The sequence below is a fragment of the Oncorhynchus tshawytscha genome, linkage group LG05 (genome assembly GCF_018296145.1).
Source record: "Oncorhynchus tshawytscha isolate Ot180627B linkage group LG05, Otsh_v2.0, whole genome shotgun sequence".
In the NCBI taxonomy this organism is placed as follows: domain Eukaryota; kingdom Metazoa; phylum Chordata; class Actinopteri; order Salmoniformes; family Salmonidae; genus Oncorhynchus; species Oncorhynchus tshawytscha.
Genome location: NC_056433.1, coordinates 10,672,194 through 10,690,882, shown reverse-complemented (window position 1 = coordinate 10,690,882; position 18,689 = coordinate 10,672,194). Strand labels below are relative to the sequence as shown.

Below are 18,689 nucleotides of genomic sequence, written 5' to 3'. Positions count from 1 at the left end.
GATTGTTTCTCTAGTAATCTATCTTGTTTATCTCACATAATCTCTAAAAGCAATATGGTGTCATGCCACATTACATTTTATAGCATATCTATCACTATCAAATGTGTGAGAATAAAATTGAACACTGTATTGGAATTGTTACACCTGCAAGAACTACTACTGTCCATATTGGGCATCTATCCCCACTCCACCAGTATAAAAGCCATAGATAATCTATGATAACAGCATCGCAATGTCAGACAAATAGCTGCGAGAAATAGCCTACATTAAAGCATGTCTGACTTCCTGCCGGCTGAGTGTGTGAGAGTGATGGATCTTGCAGTCATTCCCTCTCCCTGAGGGATTACAATGTATTGAACAGGTGTGAGAATGGTGTTGAGCCAGTTTCCATTAATCCACACCCACCGCTTGTTAAGTTGTCCCATCTAGTGGTTTTTCAACTGGGGACCTAGTCTGTCGTTTCCAGGAAGGGGAAAGATATTATCTGAACTGTCTATGATATCTCTCAATCACCTCAAACCGTTTCTGTTGGAAGGTTGGTTGATTGGCAGCTGCTGTGGGAGAATTGTGATACATCAAATCTGTTAACATGGCCTTGCGTTGACCCCTGACAGAACATCACACGACAACACAATATTTTGAACACATCATAAGAGTGTGTTTGGTGGAAAAGGGGACACTAAAAAAGAGCATTCTATGAAGTGCTGTCCTATCCCAAAGACTGTTTTTACTTCACATCACAGATATGAAAGGACTGGAAAGATTAGGCAATATGTCAGAAACGTAACCTAGCTAAATTGTTTATACCCACACAATAATTTCATATCGGAAATGGGGGAGTCAATAGATTATCTGCATGTGACCCTTGTGGATGGGAAATTGATGTAGACACTACATACTCCCCTTCCTGAATAAAGCATATACTGTTTAGCATATCATGCATACTGCGGCTATTATTCTCAGGCAAGAAGGCCTACAGAACCGTCATGTCACTTGAAGCAAGGTAAAAGCTGCCCCTTACGACAGATCTATAGCAATAATGTATATAAACCCTGGATTGCATATGCTATGTACTGGCCAATGAGAGGCTTAATAGACACCGTGCGCCAAATTGGCACTCCCCAGAAGGGGTAGTATTTCAATAAAATGTTTCAAGGACAAAATCACATGTACAGTACCAGATGAAAAGTTTTAACACATCCACTCATTCAAGGGTTTTTCTTAATTTTTTTTGCATATTTTCTACATTGTAGAATGACAGTGAAGACATCAAAATGATGAAATAACACATATGTAATCACGAAGTAACCAAAAAAGTGTTCAACAAATCCAAATATATTTCATATTTTAGATTTTTCAAAGTAGCCACCCTTTGCCCCAGATGACAGCTTGGCACACTCTCGCCATTCTCTCAACCAGCTTCATGAGTTAGTCACCTGGAATGCATTTCAATTAACAGGTGTGCATTGTTAAAAGTTAATTTTTGGAATTTCTTTCCTTAATGCGTTTATTCCAATCAGTTGTGTTGTGACTAGGTAGGGGTGATATACAGGAGATAGCCCTATTTAGCAAATGACCAAGTCCATATTGTGGCAAGAACAGCTTAAATAAGCAAAGAAAAATGACAGTCCATCATTACTTTAAGACATGAAGGTCAGTCAAATTTCAAGAACTTTGAACGTTTCTTCAAGTGCAGTTGTAAACACCATCAAGCGCTATGATGAAACTGGCTCTCATGAGGACCCCCACAGGAAAGGAAGACCCAGACTTACCTCTGCTGCAGAGGATACGTTTATTTGAGTTACCAGCCTCAGAAATTGCAGCCCAAATAAGTGCTTCACAGAATTCAAGTAACAGACACATCTCAACATCAACTGTTCAGAGGAGACTGTGTGAATCAGGCCTTCATGGTTGAATTGCTGCAAAGAAACCACTACTAAAAGACACCAATAATAAGAAGATACTTGCTTGGGCCAAAAACACGAGCAATGGATATTAGGCTGCTGGAAATCTGTCCTTTGGTCTGATGAGTCCAAATTTGAGATTTGTAGTTCCAACCGCCATGTCTTTGTGAGACGCAGAGTAGGTGAACGGATGATCTCCGCATGTGTGGTTCCCACCCTCAAGCATGGAGGAGAGGTGTGATGGTGTGGGGGTGCTTTGCTGGTGACACTGTCTGTGATTTATTTAGAATTCAAGGCACACTTAACCAGCATGGCTACCACAGCATTCTGCAGCGATACGCCATCCCACCTGGTTTGCGTTTAGTGGGACTATTGTTTGTTTTTCAACAGGACAATGACCCTATGCACCTCCAGGCTACGTAAGGGCTATTTGACCAAGGAGAGTGACGGAGTACTGCATCAGATGACCTGGACTCCACAATCACCACAATCATCTCAACCCAAGTGAGATGGTTTGGGGGTGATTTAGACCGCAGAGTGAAGGAAAAGCAGCCAACAAGTGTTCAGCATATGTGGGAACTCCTTCAAGACTGTTGGAAAAGCATTCCAGGTGAAGCTGGTTGAGAGAATGGCAAGAGTGTGCAAAGCTATCATCAAGGCAAAGGGTGGCTACTTTGAAGAATCTAAAATATAGTTTGGTTTAATATTTTTAGTTACTACATGACTCCATGTGTTATTTCATAGTTTTGATGTCTTCACTATTAATTCTACAATGTAGAAAATAGTAAAATTAAAGAAAAACCCTTGAATGAGTAGGTGTGTCAAAACTTTCGACTGGTATTGTAAGTATTTCTTTATTTTAGTGGGGACAGTACAACATTTTTTAAATAGAAAATATTAGGCAAAAAATAATTTTGACATGAATTAATGCATATCTATAGCTTCCAGAATTGTAATTTTTTTATGGAGTACCAAAATGGCTGCGTGGATTCAAAACAGCGCCCCTGGTCGTCATCTACGGTTAAAACATATGTCATTGATCTACAGTACGATCAGATTACCTTTGCCCCTTACTCTAACCTCAGAGAGTGCATTTAAAAAGCAACAAGAGCATTCGAAAATGGCCTATGTGGCATCAATATGAGACAGAAACAGTCATTCTAGTGTGAAAATATACTAGAAATTGTTAATAGCATAATGTTGGTCATAAAGTCAGTCTCGTCTAAATGGAGTTTGGAACATCCACGGTAAATGAAGGTTGGGTTTTAATTTGAATATGTACATTTGCCCACTAACATGGGGTGGACAGCTGTGGTGATTGCTCTCTATCCAATAGCATAGACAGGTACACAGACCTGCCCAGCAGTCTGACTTTGTTTCCCAAAGACATGTCGCACATTTTTTTACTTGAAAAATACTGCACCAAACACCTTAGTTAATATAAAATTACGCAACTAAAACATCCTCGGCTTTGTTTTGTAAGGTAATTACAGATTTATTGAGTTCTTATATTCATTCTGGGGATTTGGAGGAAGTGAAAAGGGCTAGATAGGCTACAGTGTCTCAAGTGGGACAAAAATTAACCAAACAGGGAATCAGTCAAGAAACACACCCCCCAAGACTGAAATCAACATTTTCTGATAAGCAAAAGAAAAACACTTGCCAATCGGCTTGTTCAGTGGCTCTTTAATAAAAACCATTGGGAGGGAGGAAAAAATATATCTGAGCCTGGCCATCTGACCCTAACTGGATGTCTACTCTAATTGGTGAACCCACTCTTCAGGAAGCCCACATACATTATCAAATCATTATACACAAGACACACTTTTCCATTTAAATCCGGGATTGTGTAATGCATTGCAACAAGCTCAGATTGCATTCCCAAGCAGGAAGTCTAACATCTACAGGTGACCCTATTCTGGAGGTAAACAAACTAAGGGTAGGTCCACACAAGTCAGGACCTGTCAGGAATCTTCAAATTGCTTGGGGAAAGTATACACTTGGGAGGAGAAAGCATACACAAGCTTAAGTCAAAAGCAATCATGAAGGCAAAATATAATTTTGGCTTTTTATGCATTCGATTATGAAATTTGGGGAGGATTCAAAACTGTTTGCGTTACATGCAATTCAATTTAAATTCTATATGGACAATTTTGGATTGCTTTCACTCTAATAATCGGCACCCAGAACCAAATATGTCTCTAAGGAGAGATTACTTCGAGGATATATCCTGAAGGATATTGACCAACCATATGCCTCTATATACCGTAAATATAAGACAGCATGTGACTGGACCAAGCTACGTGTAGCTACGTAGGCTACTCCTATTCCACAGGCAATTCCTAATCCACAGGTAATTCCTAATCAAACTCGAAGAATTTTACATACTAATGGATAGTGGTTTGTGTCTATTGATTTGGAGTTGACAAATGATGCACAAGGCATATTGTGCATGCATTGGTGAAATATCGCCATCTAGTGACTAAACTAAAACATGTAAAGCTCTGTACATATTATATAGAAACACCACAACGTTCAATTATGGAATTACGATTTTATTACAGTTAAAAAGGAAACACAAAAACATAGAACATTAAAAAAAAGACACCTACCTTACGGTCTAGGTCATGGTTTTTACTTAAAGTAAGAAACGATTACAGTATGATAACAATTGAGTATACAGACACCCTGGTACATAATATTAGTAACAGAATCATTTCAGTAAGTAAAAATGTACATAGATCACTTATTGGTACCTACATTTAAATCTGGTATTCCTTATGAATTTATGACAAAACAAACGGCTAATGCAAACATCAACCCCAGCACCAATCACATTTTATAAATAAAAGTTTCAGAAAAAAAATAATCTTAAGAAAATCTGTAAGAAAAACCTAGTACAGAATTCTTCCCCCCCTGAGAATGTGTTCCATACAAAACACACTTATAAAAGCCCACACAGTTATAGTATTTGGATTTGTGCCCATGTCTCATACTTTTCGTTCACTCAAGCTCCGCAGAATGGTTGTGACAGAGCATGCTAATATATCATCAACTCCTTAATGCAAAATTCTGTGAAAGCAAAAACCGGTTGTCCAAGGAGGAGCCCAAGCAAGAGCCAAAGCTCTATTCAAATGAAATGTTGCTTAAATTCCTCACTTACTGACTGCATCTGGAGTTTGTAGACCTGTGTGGGAGATGTGTGTGTATATATTGGTCTGGTCTTGCTCTGATTAGGTCAGTGTGTGTATTATTGGTCTGGTCCCGCTCTGGTTAGATCAGTGTATACGCAAGAACACAATAAACCAAGGTCCTGAAAGCCAGGCAGGTGCTAATTGTTTCAGACAGGCTTGGTGGTGGTGTTGTAGACCAGGGTGTCTCGTTCTTCGAAAGCCACATGGGGGACGTTGGTGGCCACGGGCTGGTGCTGAGAACGGTCCTTCCTGTGCTTCAGGAAGCAGTAACCCAGGGCAGCCAGCACCACCAAGATGGCTACTGATAACACTATAGCTATAGCGATGGAGCCTGGAGGAACAGAAGCATTTAAACAAAATGATGAAGGTTTAGACCAGTGTTTAATCTGTTTAGTCGTCTAAAACAGTGTTTCTCACATGATTTTTGTTCCATACCTGCAATAACACACCTGATTCAACTTTTCAAGCCAATAATTGAATGAGATGTATTGGTGCATGCAGGCGAGAAGAATCATCTGAGAACCACTGGTTTCGGCAACTAAACAGAGATCAGGGGAAGATTCTGGGCTTTCCTCTGGAAAAGTGAAGTTGCCCAAATGTCCCCACTGTATATGGAATATAATCTGGCTATGTACACTAGAGAATGCTGGGAAAGCATAACATAGCAGAACAACTGACAAACTTTCAGCATGTTTTTCCACAAGAGATCACAGTGGAGGAGATGACTGAAATAGGTTCCAGTACTGTTTATGTTAGGTGTAGAAGCTCCACAATACCGTTGAGCCAATATTCTATAAAGAGGAACCGGAGCTCAATCAGTAGAACATTTGAGGTGCTGGTACTCAGCTCCAGTGACCTCCCACCCAAGTCAAGCACTGTGTACAGACAGACAGGTTCTAACTCCCGGAGGAGGGAGGTACAGACAGACAGGTTCTAACTCCCGGAGGAGGTATAGACAGGGTCTTACCGGACTCACTTTCCTCTTCCTCGTAGCGTTCAAACATTCCCCTTGCAAACACGTCATGTTCTATAGAGAAAAAGACACCCAGCCATTAAGAATAAATGGTTCATGCTGCATGACCTCAAAGCCTTTGAAAACTTTTGCTTGACCACACAGAGACTTAAAGGAGACAGACCTGCAATAAACTTCACTGCGTTGAACAATACAGTTGCAGGTAGAACTACCATAAATAGAACTGACATGATTCCTTCCTCTACATGTCGATGAAGCGGATCAGTTGAAAATAATATTTTAACATCTGAACATTCCATAACATTTTGCTGAACGCAGCCCTAAACTGTAGCTCAGTTGTTCAAAGAGTGTCTCAAAGTAGGAGTACTGATTTTTATTTTATCTTTATTTAACTAGACAAGTCAGATAAGAACAAATTATTATTTTCAATGATGGCCTAGGAACAGTGGGTTAACTGCCTTGTTCAGGGGCAGAATGACAGATTTTTTACCTTGTCAGCTCGGGGATTCGATCTTGCAACATTTCGGTTACTAGACGAACACTAACTCCTAGGCTACCTGCCGCCCAGGATCTATGATCAGGTCCTCCTAATCTTAAATCATTATGATCTAAAAGGCTAAACTGATCCTAGTCTAGCACTCTTACTCGGAGACTGAATACAGGCCTAGAGTTCTGTACCAGTCACGCCCTTGCAGGTCTCTTTGCAGCTCTCCTCCACGTCAAAGTTGTTGTCGTTGCCGTCACAGCCACCGTATGTGAAGCGATTGCACTTCCTGTTGAGCGGGTCATAGTACCAGTGGGAGTGGCTGGCGCGGCATGGCCCCGTCCTGGGGGGCTCGGTGCAGCGGGCTGAGAGAGAGCAACAGACAGACAGAGATGTGATAAAAGTATTGTCCACTACAGGACTGTGTGGACTGGATACTTGGGTTGTGACTGTAGTAAGGGAACTAGGATTGGGCAAGGCATCTAGGGCTGGGACTATTGTAAGCACACTAGCGTTGTCACTGGTAAATAGGCTCGAGGTATGGGTACTAGGGCTGTAGTAGGATAAATGGTATTGCTTTGGTAAGGGTTTATAAGGGGCTATAGTAAGCTTGGGTGTGAAAATCAAAATCAACTCACCCCTGCTTTTGTCCACATGAATGTTCAGCAAACGAGTGAAGGTCTGGTTCACTGCCAAAACAAGCGTCATGTTATGTTGCTGTACAGACACAGCATGGGAACGTTGAGCTTGTTGTATCCATGAAGCGTACCTCAGCAATCTTTTAAGAGTCACTCTTTAAAAACGAAGATGTTTTTGATCATGTGTGAGGTAAAGTGACTTGAGACTAGCAGACTTCCTTGTTTTCATTGCAGTTGATAATTTTCAAGTAAATGTCACGTGCACAAGTACAGAGAAATGGCTCTCTTGCAAACTCTAAACCCAACAACACTGCAGTAATCAATATTAATGTAGCACTAAAAATAACACAAGGTAGAACAAAAACACACAACAAGTAAGTAAGAAGCTATAGAGTATACTGGGTAAGTCAGCTCCAATACCATATTTACAATGTGCAGGGATACTGGAGTGATAGAGGTAGATGTGTATAGATATTGGCATCAGGATACGATAAACAGAGTAGCAGCACCGTATATGATTGTGTGAGAGTGTGTGTGTGAGTGTGTAGAGTCAGTATAAATGTGTGTGCGTGAGAGAGAGAGTGAGAGTGTAAGAGAGAGATCAGTGTGCGTGAGTGTGTAGAGTCAGTATAAATGTGTGTGCATGTTGTGTGTGAGAGAGAGAGATCAGTGTGTGTGAGTGTGTAGAGTCAGTATAAATGTGTGTGCATGTTGTGTGTGAGAGAGAGAGAGAGAGATCAGTCCGTGTAGCCATTTAAGTAAAAACTGCCGTGTGTATGTTTGTGTGTGGACTCACGTTTGTCGCAGGAAGCCTCGTCAGAGCCGTCGCTGCACTGAGTCACCGTGTCGCACTCCAGGTCTTCATCCAGACAGCAGCCGTTGTCACAAGTAAACTGACCGGTGTTACAGGGGGAGCCACAAACCTCCCCTAAACCACACACACACACTTACTTAATGGAGATGTGGTGGATAGTATGTACGAATGCAAGTAAACACAGTTCATTCACCTTTTTTATATGGTGAGTAGTGTTTACGTTGTGTATAGTGTTTATATTGTGAAGTGTTTATGCGCCCATGAATTTGCATGTTAACATTAACATTACTCACCTTCAGGCACGACAATACTTCTTCCTGACGCAGCTGTAGGATGAAAACGAGAGACAATAGATTCAACTTGCAAGACAGAATATGAAAAGACAGTCGGCTGCAGACAGACAGGCAGACAGCCCGCTGCAGACAGACAGGCAGACAGCCCGCTGCAGACAGACAGCCCCATCTCATTGTACCTGACACGTCGTGGCAGGCGTCGGAGCACTCCTGCAGGGAGAGGTAGTTGTTGCGGTTCCCCTTGCAGCCCCCGAAGATGAACTCCTCGCACTTCTCTGACGCACCATTGTAGTGCCACCTAGGGAAGGCTCCTCGACAGTGACCCACCTTTTTGGGGACCAGACAGTGACCTGGGCAAGCAGACAGACAAGTCAGAGATGATTATGGAGGGTTAATATTGGTTTGATGAAATATATATATATTTTTTACAACTTTACATGAGATACATAGGTAAATGATCTATGCTTTACATAGCATGGCTGTAATGAGAATGTATTGCACCTGCCATTTATATAAGCTATTCGTGATAATGGATCCCTCTGTTTTACCATAATGCAAAACTGTCTAAGACCTCGGTCAGTCGACAACAGCCAAGGTAAGTAGAAATTCACACCAATGTGTATTATCCCTTTAACACACTTCACCATATCAACAAAGTCGTTTTTATCCAAAGTCCAACAACCTGAGCACCTAAACAGTTTAACATTATACTGTTGGTGCTTCCCTTTAAACCCATAACCATAAAATGCTTATTGCAGCCGACAGGACACCAATGCCACCATTAGGAGGTCTGTGACCGTACCCTTACATCTACCCATGCACACCGTTTAGGCTCATGGTGGAATGTCAACAAGGGTGTGTTCAGGAGAGTCATCGTTCCAGAACGTTGAGATAGAAATGTATAGAACATACAGTGGGGGTTCCAAAATGTTTCAGATCCTTGATAACAGATAGAGGGGCAAAGATCATAGGTCCCAACACATGCTAACCTCTCACCATTACCAATAACAGGGAAGGTTAGCATGTCTTGGGGGTATGATCCCTGTATCTCACTCATTATTCACGATTCATTCAGGATTATCCATAATCATGGTAGCATCGAACATTAATGTAGACATCTTTATTTACAATAAAAGTGTCTCTAAAATTAAACGATACATTATTTCCCCATTTCTATTGGGCACAAAATAATCTGAAACACAATCAAAACAAACAGCAAATGCATCCAACAAGTTTGTAGAGTCACAATCATTGCGTGCTAGGAATATGGGACCAAATACTAAAGACTTGACTACTCTATTTATAAGAATCTTTAGGGGTGTCAATCATTTTGACCCCTACCTTTGAGAAAAAATATTAGTTGTTAAACAATCTCAAAATATAAAATAGAATTTCTCCCAAAGAAATTCTGACCATATAATATAGCCCAGTATTTGAATAATTTATTATATAAAAGGTCATTATTGCGCATCTTTAAATCAAGGGTTTCAATCATTTCAGACCAGGTGTGCCCCTCCCACTCAATAAAGACACACACCATTGTCTGGCCCTCATGAGTGAGAGGGATATATTAGACAACAAAGGACACAAGGGGAGAGTGTGACAACCAACAAGGCACTAGCTTACAGGCCTGGGAATCTCCAGTCCTCGTGAGACTGATTTTTTTTTAAATAAAAAAAATGTATTTAGCTAGACATGTCAGTTAAGAACACATTCTTACTTACAATGACGGCCTAGGAACAGTAGGTTAACTGCCTCGTTCAGGGGCAGAACGACGGATGTTTACCTTGTCAGCTCGAGGATTCGATCGAGCAACCTTTCGGTTACTGGTCCAACGCTCTAACCACTAGGCTACCTGCCCAGGCCTGGGCAATTCCAGTCCTTGGGGGCCTGATTGGTGTCACACTTTTGCCCCAGCTAACACACCCGACTCCAATAATCAACTAATCATGATCTTCAGTTTAGAATGCAATTAGTTTAAATCAGGTGTTTTCACTAGGGATGGGGGAAAGTGTAACACCAATCAGGCCCCCCGAGGACTGGAATTGCCCAGGCCTGCGACTAGCACGTGACAGAAGCCAGGCGTAATAGCTTTACGAATTCCAAATCAGGCCCTCGTGGCCTAGCCCCTATTCCTAGGCACTCTGGGGAAATACAAAGGAATCGGATAAGTTTAAAAAGGTAGTCATTGCTTTACCCTTCATTTTGATAGGCTTGGTGGAATTGTCATATACATCTTATACCCATTTAAACATTTCAGATTTCTAGGGGTACTTAGGAAGGGAACTGTTTCGATTACCAAAGGCATTCAACAAAACTGACTTAAATAGGGGCTAACACTGAGCATGAATTAATCCGGCATTTCCACTTGTTACCATATTGGACTGGTCACTCAGCACAGCTATGATGGAGTGATATGAACGCAACAATGAATTAATCTATACTATCAAACCTTATAATAGCAACCAACCAAGTGTTGGCCCAACCCATCACATGGACATAAGTTGCATTCATTCGGCATCATACAGAAGAAAAAAAGGACTGAAAGAGGGAGGGACTACCTGGACTTATCCAATAAGAAGCCTTAAAATTTCATAAGACTTTGCAAAACATTTCTGTGTGTGCCCTTACTGATTCAACCCAGATGACAATGTGTGGAAGAACAGTTTGTCAACATTTGAAAGAGGCTATGGACCCTCATCAAGTCAGTGCATCAGCAGTGAGAGATAAAGAGGAGCTTCCTACCCAGTAAGCCTGCGGACAGTTACTGTTTACCTCAGATAAACCGCTAAGTGATAGCACATATACACATGACTTTTAGCTGAAACACAGATAAGGTGATAGGGGCCATTGATCGGAGGACAAAGCGATACACTTGGGATATTGCAGTGTGTGTATGTATAGTGGGTTACTATATTCAATAGAATTCCTTACATTTATGACCGAGAACTTAGGACTTCAAGGTTCCATTGACAGTCTTGTTCCGTTCAATGTTCTCTAACTATAATAGTACTCTAAATACCACAATTCACGTTAAGTTCAAAAGAATACAAGACCTAAATCGCTGACACTAATCAAACCAATGAGGGTTCAGAACGTGAAAGATAATTCTCTCAGAATCATCTTTTTGCAGATAGAAACATAGTGCCAAGCTCTGGAGAAAGTCAAAAGGGCCAGATAGTCATAGCAACTACTACAACCTAACGGTTTTGTATTTGTAACACTGTATTTTATTTCACTGGAACCCCTGCATGGCCATATTTGCTCTTCCTGCTGTGGCATCTACTGTGTAGTTCTACTATCTATTGGCACTGGTCTACTGTCTGTTGGCACTGGTCTACTGTCTGTTGGCACTCCATTTTGGGGGCTTCCCGCTTTTCCTTTGCTGTCCTCAGTAAAGTTTACAGGTTTTTTTCTTTCTTTCTACCGAGATACAAAAATTGACTGTAAAACAATTTCATGTTCCAAAACTTGCAGGAATATCTCTCCCGGTCTGTGACATAACCTTTTCATTGGTATTAGCAACACAACATTCTGTGGAACTTTCAAGGAGGGCTGGGCCAATAAACTTTTCCACTCCTATCGGTAGTAAAGTAGAGGGTTGTGTAAGGGCACCCTAGTCAACCTTTGTCTGTCTCGGTCTGTGTGAGCCTGTCTGTGTGAATGCCTGTCTGTGGTCTCACCTGGGAAACTGGCTGATATGACTCAACTGTGAATCACGCCAGACCTGTTCTCATCCTAGCTTGGCAGGGGAGTGGTCACACGGTTATCTCCTTGTGTTGGGTGTCAAGTACACGTTTTTAAAGCTACGAGCTTAACTTAAAAATGGTCAATGGTCGAAAATAAACCGTTTTATTCACAAACCATTGAGCGCACCTAATGATGTTGATTGCAATTGAAGTACTGTATCGAAGTTGTTTGGCCCAAGCGTCAATAAAATTAAAATTTTTCTTTAACTAAAACCCAAGCCCATGTTAACCAGTAACAAAATAAGGCCCTGCCTTCATGTAAACTTTTGCTTACACATGATCCACAGTAAAATGGTGTGTGTGGCACCAATCTTAACCTCCTGCAGGGTAGAGGACTATACTTAGCTAACTGGAAACCAAAGACCAGGTTTGTCTAGGAGTAGTTCAAAGGATGACATTCATTTATACTGAACAACAATATTATTTATTTTTATTTTTTATTTCACCTTTATTTAACCAGGTAGGCTAGTTGAGAACAAGTTCTCATTTGCAACTGCGACCTGGCCAAGATAAAGCATAGCAGTGTGAGCAGACAACACAGAGTTACACATGGAATAAACAATTAACAAGTCAATAACACAGTAGAAAACAAAGGGGGGAGTCTATATACAATGTGTGCAAAAGGCATGAGGAGGTAGACGAATAATTACAATTTTGCAGATTAACACTGGAGTGATAAATGATCAGATGGTCATGTACAGGTAGAGATATTGGTGTGCAAAAGAGCAGAAAAGTAAATAAATAAAAACAGTATGGGGATGAGGTAGGTGAAAATGGGTGGGCTATTTACCAATAGACTATGTACAGCTGCAGCGATCGGTTAGCTGCTCAGATAGCTGATGTTTGAAGTTGGTGAGGGAGATAAAAGTCCAACTTCAGCAATTTTTGCAATTCGTTCCAGTCACAGGCAGCAGAGAACTGGAACGAAAGGCGGCCAAATGAGGTGTTGGCTTTAGGGATGATCAGTGAGATACACCTGCTGGAGCGCGTGCTACGGATGGGTGTTGCCATCGTGACCAGTGAACTGAGATAAGGCGGAGCTTTACCTAGCATGGACTTGTAGATGACCTGGAGCCAGTGGGTCTGGCGACGAATATGTAACGAGGGCCAGCCGACTAGAGCATACAGGTCGCAGTAGTGGGTGGTATAAGGTGCTTTAGTAACAAAACGGATGGCACTGTGATAAACTGGATCCAGTTTGCTGAGTAGAGTATTGGAAGCCATTTTGTAGATGACATCGCCGAAGTCGAGGATCGGTAGGATAGTCAGTTTTACTAGGGTAAGCTTGGCGGCGTGAGTGAAGGAGGCTTTGTTGCGGAATAGAAAGCCGACTCTGGAAGGAGAGTTTGCAGTCTAGCCAGACACCTAGGTACTTATAGATGTCCACATATTCAAGGTCGGAACCATCCAGGGTGGTGATGCTAGTCGGGCATGCGGGTGCAGGCAGCGATCGGTTGAAAAGCATGCATTTGGTTTTACTAGCGTTTAAGAGCAGTTGGAGGCCACGGAAGGAGTGTTGTATGGCATTGAAGCTTGTTTGGAGGTTAGATAGCACAGTGTCCAATGACGGGCCGAAAGTATATAGAATGGTGTCGTCTGCGTAGAGGTGGATCAGGGAATCGCCCGCAGCAAGAGCAACATCATTGATATATACAGAGAAAAGAGTCGGCCTGAGAATTGAACCCTGTGGCACCCCCATAGAGACTGCCAGAGGACCGGACAGCATGCCCTCCGATTTGACACACTGAACTCTGTCTGCAAAGTAATTGGTGAACCAGGCAAGGCAGTCATCCGAAAAACCGAGGCTACTGAGTCTGCCGATAAGAATATGGTGATTGACAGAGTCGAAAGCCTTGGCAAGGTCAATGAACACAACAACAATTTTACTGAGTTACAGCTCATAAGAAAACCAGTCAAATCAAATAAAAAGAACTAGGCCCTAATCTATGGATTTCGCATGACTGGGCAGGGATGCAGCCATGGGTGGGCCTAGGCCCAGCCAATCAGAATGATTTTAACCCCCCAAAAAGGCTTTATTGCAGACGGAAATATTCCAGTTTCATCAGCTCTCCGGGTGGCTGATTTCAGACAATCCCGCAGGTGAAGAAGCCAGATGTGGAGGTCATGGGCTGGCGTGGTTACACGTGGTCTGCGTCTGTGAGGCCAGTTGGACGTACTGCCAAATTCTCTAAAACATCGTTGGAGGCGGCTTATGGTTGAGCAATTAAAATTAAATTATCTGGCAACAGCTGGTGGACATTCCAGCAGTCAGCATGCCAATTGCACGCCCCCTCAAAACTTGAGACATCTGTGGCATTGTGTAGTGACAAAACCACACATTTTAGAGCGGCCTTTTGACCCCAGTACAAGGTGAACCTGTGTAATGATCATGATGTTTAATCATCTTCTTGATATGCCACATCTGTCTGGTGGATGGAATATCTTGGCAAAGGAGAAATGCTCATTAACAGGAATATAAAGACAATTGTTCAATTCTTTTTAGATGAATAAGCTTTTTTTGTGTCTGGAAAATTTCTGGGATACATTTTTTTCATCTTATGAAACACTTTGCATGTTGAGTTTATATTTTTGTTCAGTATAGATATCATTGGTGCGTCAATCCACAAGGCTAGTGTGCTGGAATAGTGTTTCGCAACCTTCTGTACAGACTGGCAAACTATATGATCATTCTTGTGTAATATCTACAATTTAGCAGACTCTTTTATCCAAAGCTACTTACTGTCATGCGTGCATCGATTTTTATAGCTGGTCCCGGGAATCAAACCCACTATTCTGGGGTTGCAAGCACCATGCTACATACCAACTGAGCTACTGTGTGTCAGTGACAGGCAACATATTACAGCTACAGTGTGGGTATAGCCTACATGAGATTATGGACAAAAGAGAGAGATTATTTTAAAATTTGTCAAATGGCAGCCAAGCATCGATCATCATGTCACCAGAATAAGACCCTTGATATTTATTGGAAAGGAGCATTAAGCTCATCACCTTGCACTTTCACCCCCCTGTGAAGTTCATCTTCACTTATTTCCTCTAACCTAATTTAACTAGGCAACCAAGTTAAGAACAAACTAATAATTTACAATGAGGGTCTACCCCGGCCAAACCCGGACTGCAGTGACACCTAATTGCACTGCGTTGCAGTGTCTTAGACCACTCAGGAGCCTAATAAACTGCATGCTTTCCCCGGGTTGTAGTGGGAGGACCGGACCACACAACATATCGTGTGACTCCAAGTTTACTTCCATATGATGGTTATTATATCAATATTAGCGCATAAAAGCGTTTCCACTGACATTTCTCAGATAATACATTTTACCGACATGCCTCGTCCAATGTTCTTTGTTTTGTCGACATTTGGAAAGTTTACCGACAAATTGTCTGTTTCCATCAGGCCTGTTTTTTAATCGGACGTAAAAAGGTTGGCTGGAAACCTAGTTATTGACAGCTTTGAAACACATACTCAGTGTTTAATAACATGGACATTTCACATGACCACAATTCAGTACTCACCCTCAGACTGTTCTGGAGTGAGGACGAGGACAGAGACCTTATCCATGGCTGATTGGTTGCTGGAGTCGGTGACCTTTAGCTGGAAGACGTACATCCCAGGTTTCAGGTTGCTCAGCATCACCTGATCCTTCAGGTCCGTTTTCTGGAAGAAAAAGGATTAGAGAAGAATACAACTGTGCCCGTACCTGACTTTTACATTTCTATCCATCCAGCTATCTATCTATATGAAAACAAGCATTTAAGCTGGACCAATGCTTGATCAGTGTTTTTATTCAGATTCTTAAACTCACAGACATTTGAAGGCAAATGTGCATATATATTCTGTATTTTTACCAGGCAGCAAGACCACACCATTAAAACATGAAGCACTGTTCTGAATAACAACAATAGATTATACATTGGCTAATGAAGAAAATGAGGGTGATGATGATGAAGAGTATGTGTTGAGCGTGTAATGTATAGTACTCATTTTTTAAATGCAGCGATACTATGTTTCCAAGACTATTTCTCCTCTGGGACAATAACGTGTAGCATCATTATGAGGATGACGGTTGATGCCCTCACCGTGATGTCCACCGTGCTGTCCCCCTTCACAAGGCTCCACTTGTAGCTAGTTATCACTTTGTCATCCCAGCTCTCAATACCATTCAATGTCACTGTGTCGTTGGGTTGGACCACGATGTCCCGGCCCGCTTTGGCAGTGGGGAACTTATCCTCATCACCTGAGAGCAGCCATACCAATAAGCAAAATAATTACAATCAAAACAATCATAATAATAATAATATATTTGCACTGAGATTCTTAATTTTTTCCTGTCCCAGCACCAAACACACACAAAAGAAATCACAGTAGGACACAAGCAGGAGATGGGGTGGATAACATTTAGGTTGTGGGGGTTAGTATTAGTAATTATCAGCAAGAATGGGCTTTGATGGGCTGGTTTTTATAGATTTAACCTATATTACTGGAAGAAACATCTTTAAAAAGGGGAAATCTGCAATAGATAAATAGATTTTTGGACATAAATTAACAATATGAATTGACTCTTGAAGAACACAACTTAAAAATAGCTCATGCTTAGGTCAACTGTTGTACCCCATCAGAACCCAAAATATAAGCATGTTTTACTCCAATGTTTGTATACAAAGTAAATGCAAACCAACCCTGTAAACCCTCAAAACATGATACAAACTATAATGTTGATATCATGGCTGGTCAGTCCTTGCATCCATAGCTCTGTCAATGAATTTGAGAGTGTCTCCATTTCTCCAGCTTGTTAGTGGAACAGAGGTGGGGACTATACTTTATTGTTTCAACTCCTGATTGACGATTTAAATCGCCATTAAACATGCTTGGTCCAAGACTATGCTTATTCATGTGTGTCTGGGAAACTGGTTCGTAGGCCTACAAGACTATAAAGCAATGACTACCTGGAACTGGAGTGAGTCGAGTCTTGATCTTACCACGGGTGCTTTCGGGTCCTCCCAGGTAATCTTCATAGACGGAGTCCAAAATGTAATTTGTGAATCCCACTTTGTTCACAAACCTGCAGACATACTCTCTCTTGTACAGGCAGTTAAACAGAAAACATGTTTTAACCGAGCCTTTCTCTGCACCATTCTCAATCAGAGCCAAGTTGCAATTGGGGTTTTGGCAACAATAGTCAACACAGTCTTCAGCTTGGGTTACAGTTGGGGACGAGATGAAACTGGCTCCTACTTTGACAGAGTCTTCAGTGTCTAGCACAAAGTTTACATTGCCCACATTGAAATTCCCGGCGCAGCCTTCTCCATTTGTAACCTGTGCGTTGTCTTGGCAGACTATTGACAGGAGCAACAGCGCGGATCCTAATATTGACCCAATGCACAGAGCCGTCATTATTGCCGTTACTTGAAAGACGTAGTTTACCGAACAATAGCCTACGACACAACGAAGGTAAATGCAGTCAAATGTTGTTTTATGTTTCCTCTCGGTTTCCGTGTGAATTACTCCTATAAACACTATTTGGACAAAGGTTCAACGCCCATTCCGTCTCCAATATGTCTTATTTAATTTCAAACAAAACGATATTCCATGAATTTCCCCAACACAGAACGTGCGACATGAAATTAGTTCAATAGTCGACAAACAACACGGGTTATAGCAATACGTATGTATTTTGCTGAAAAACAAACAAGATAGGCTATAATCTTATTTCTGTGTTCTTTGTTTAAAATCCAAGTAAAGAGAGTACCTCACGCGATTAAATCACTCAGCAATGTTGGGTGTTTTCATTCGCAAGAAAGGCCAACAATTTAACTTAAACAAAATTCTCAGGTGTGTCCATAGAGATAGATAGAGGACTCATCTATATCTGTGCTATTATATCGTCGGTGAACGCATGAGCAGCGCCATTGAGGTTTTACAACCCATAGGAATCCCCACCCAGTTGACTAGGTTACTTTGAAATGGCGTAAGCATGGTGGAATCCCTCAGAGGTAATGTCCAGGATGAATACTCTATCTATCTCTATGAGTGTGTCATACCTGTAAAATCCAGGAAGTGAAATGTTGTACTGACGTTGATGTGGGCGGTAGAGTTTCGGTGGACTGTTGCTTCTGTCACATCAGGCTGGGTGCCCTTTGTATTTCCTGACTTCAACATCCCTCCTCTATTGTCAATATATAATGTCATTTTTCAATAAACCATTTGTCATTTTCTTGTCAATAAATAATGTGCCATGTGTATTTATTTTGTGCACAATCATTTCCAACAAAACTTGGAATAACACTTTTAGAGGTGAAATTATTTTACTTCAATAATACACCCCAGCCTCTACTCCTTTCACTTCCCTTGTTCCAATAAATATTCACGTGAAAATGTTCATCATCTAGCATATATTAGGAAAAAAAATGCATGTTTGGTTCCAGGTAGAACCCTTTTGGGTTCCACGTAGAATAGTCATTTTCACAGAGGGTTCTACATGGAACCCAAAAGGGTTCTCCAATGGGGACAGCTGAAGAACCCTTTTGGACCCATTTTTTCAAGGATGGTATTTTATTTTTTATTTACTTTATTTATCCTTTATTTAACTAGGCATGACGACACAGCCTGTATGAAAACTCT

The 18,689-nt window shown here is 41.4% G+C and overlaps 1 protein-coding gene across 3 annotated transcripts; it reads right to left on the bottom strand.

Moving 5' to 3' along the window:
• Nucleotides 1-4,441: 4,441 nt before the first annotated feature.
• spint1b (serine peptidase inhibitor, Kunitz type 1 b) lies at nt 4,442-18,014 on the bottom strand. 3 transcript variants are annotated; one of them, XM_024419634.2, is made up of 10 exons: nt 17,015-18,005; nt 16,148-16,305; nt 15,584-15,725; nt 8,480-8,650; nt 8,301-8,333; nt 7,990-8,121; nt 7,194-7,244; nt 6,750-6,920; nt 6,066-6,125; nt 4,442-5,429 (listed from the first exon to the last, which is right to left on the bottom strand). In XM_024419634.2, the coding sequence occupies exons 1-10, from the start codon at nt 17,460-17,462 to the stop codon at nt 5,245-5,247; spliced, it is 1,551 nt and encodes a 516-aa protein (XP_024275402.1). In that variant the 5' UTR covers nt 17,463-18,005; the 3' UTR covers nt 4,442-5,244. The 3 variants fall into 3 exon arrangements, 2 of the variants coding, with proteins under 2 accessions (XP_024275402.1, XP_024275403.1); XM_024419635.2 differs by having other exon boundaries at nt 17,048-17,996; XR_006083345.1 differs by having other exon boundaries at nt 5,290-5,429; nt 6,717-6,920; nt 17,015-18,014.
• Between the last annotated feature and the right edge of the window lie 675 nt (nt 18,015-18,689).

What these genes read in the sequence shown, in the direction of transcription:
- spint1b (XM_024419634.2), bottom strand. Translation starts at nt 17,462, where the DNA reads ATGACGGCTCTGTGCATTGGGTCAATATTAGGATCCGCGCTGTTGCTC. An exon ending in TCGACTCACTCCAGTTCCAG is followed by an intron (nt 16,306 to 17,014) that starts GTAGTCATTGCT and finishes GGCTGCTCTCAG; the next exon opens with GTGATGAGGATAAGTTCCCC. An exon ending in ACAGCACGGTGGACATCACG is followed by an intron (nt 15,726 to 16,147) that starts GTGAGGGCATCA and finishes TTTTTCTTCCAG; the next exon opens with AAAACGGACCTGAAGGATCA.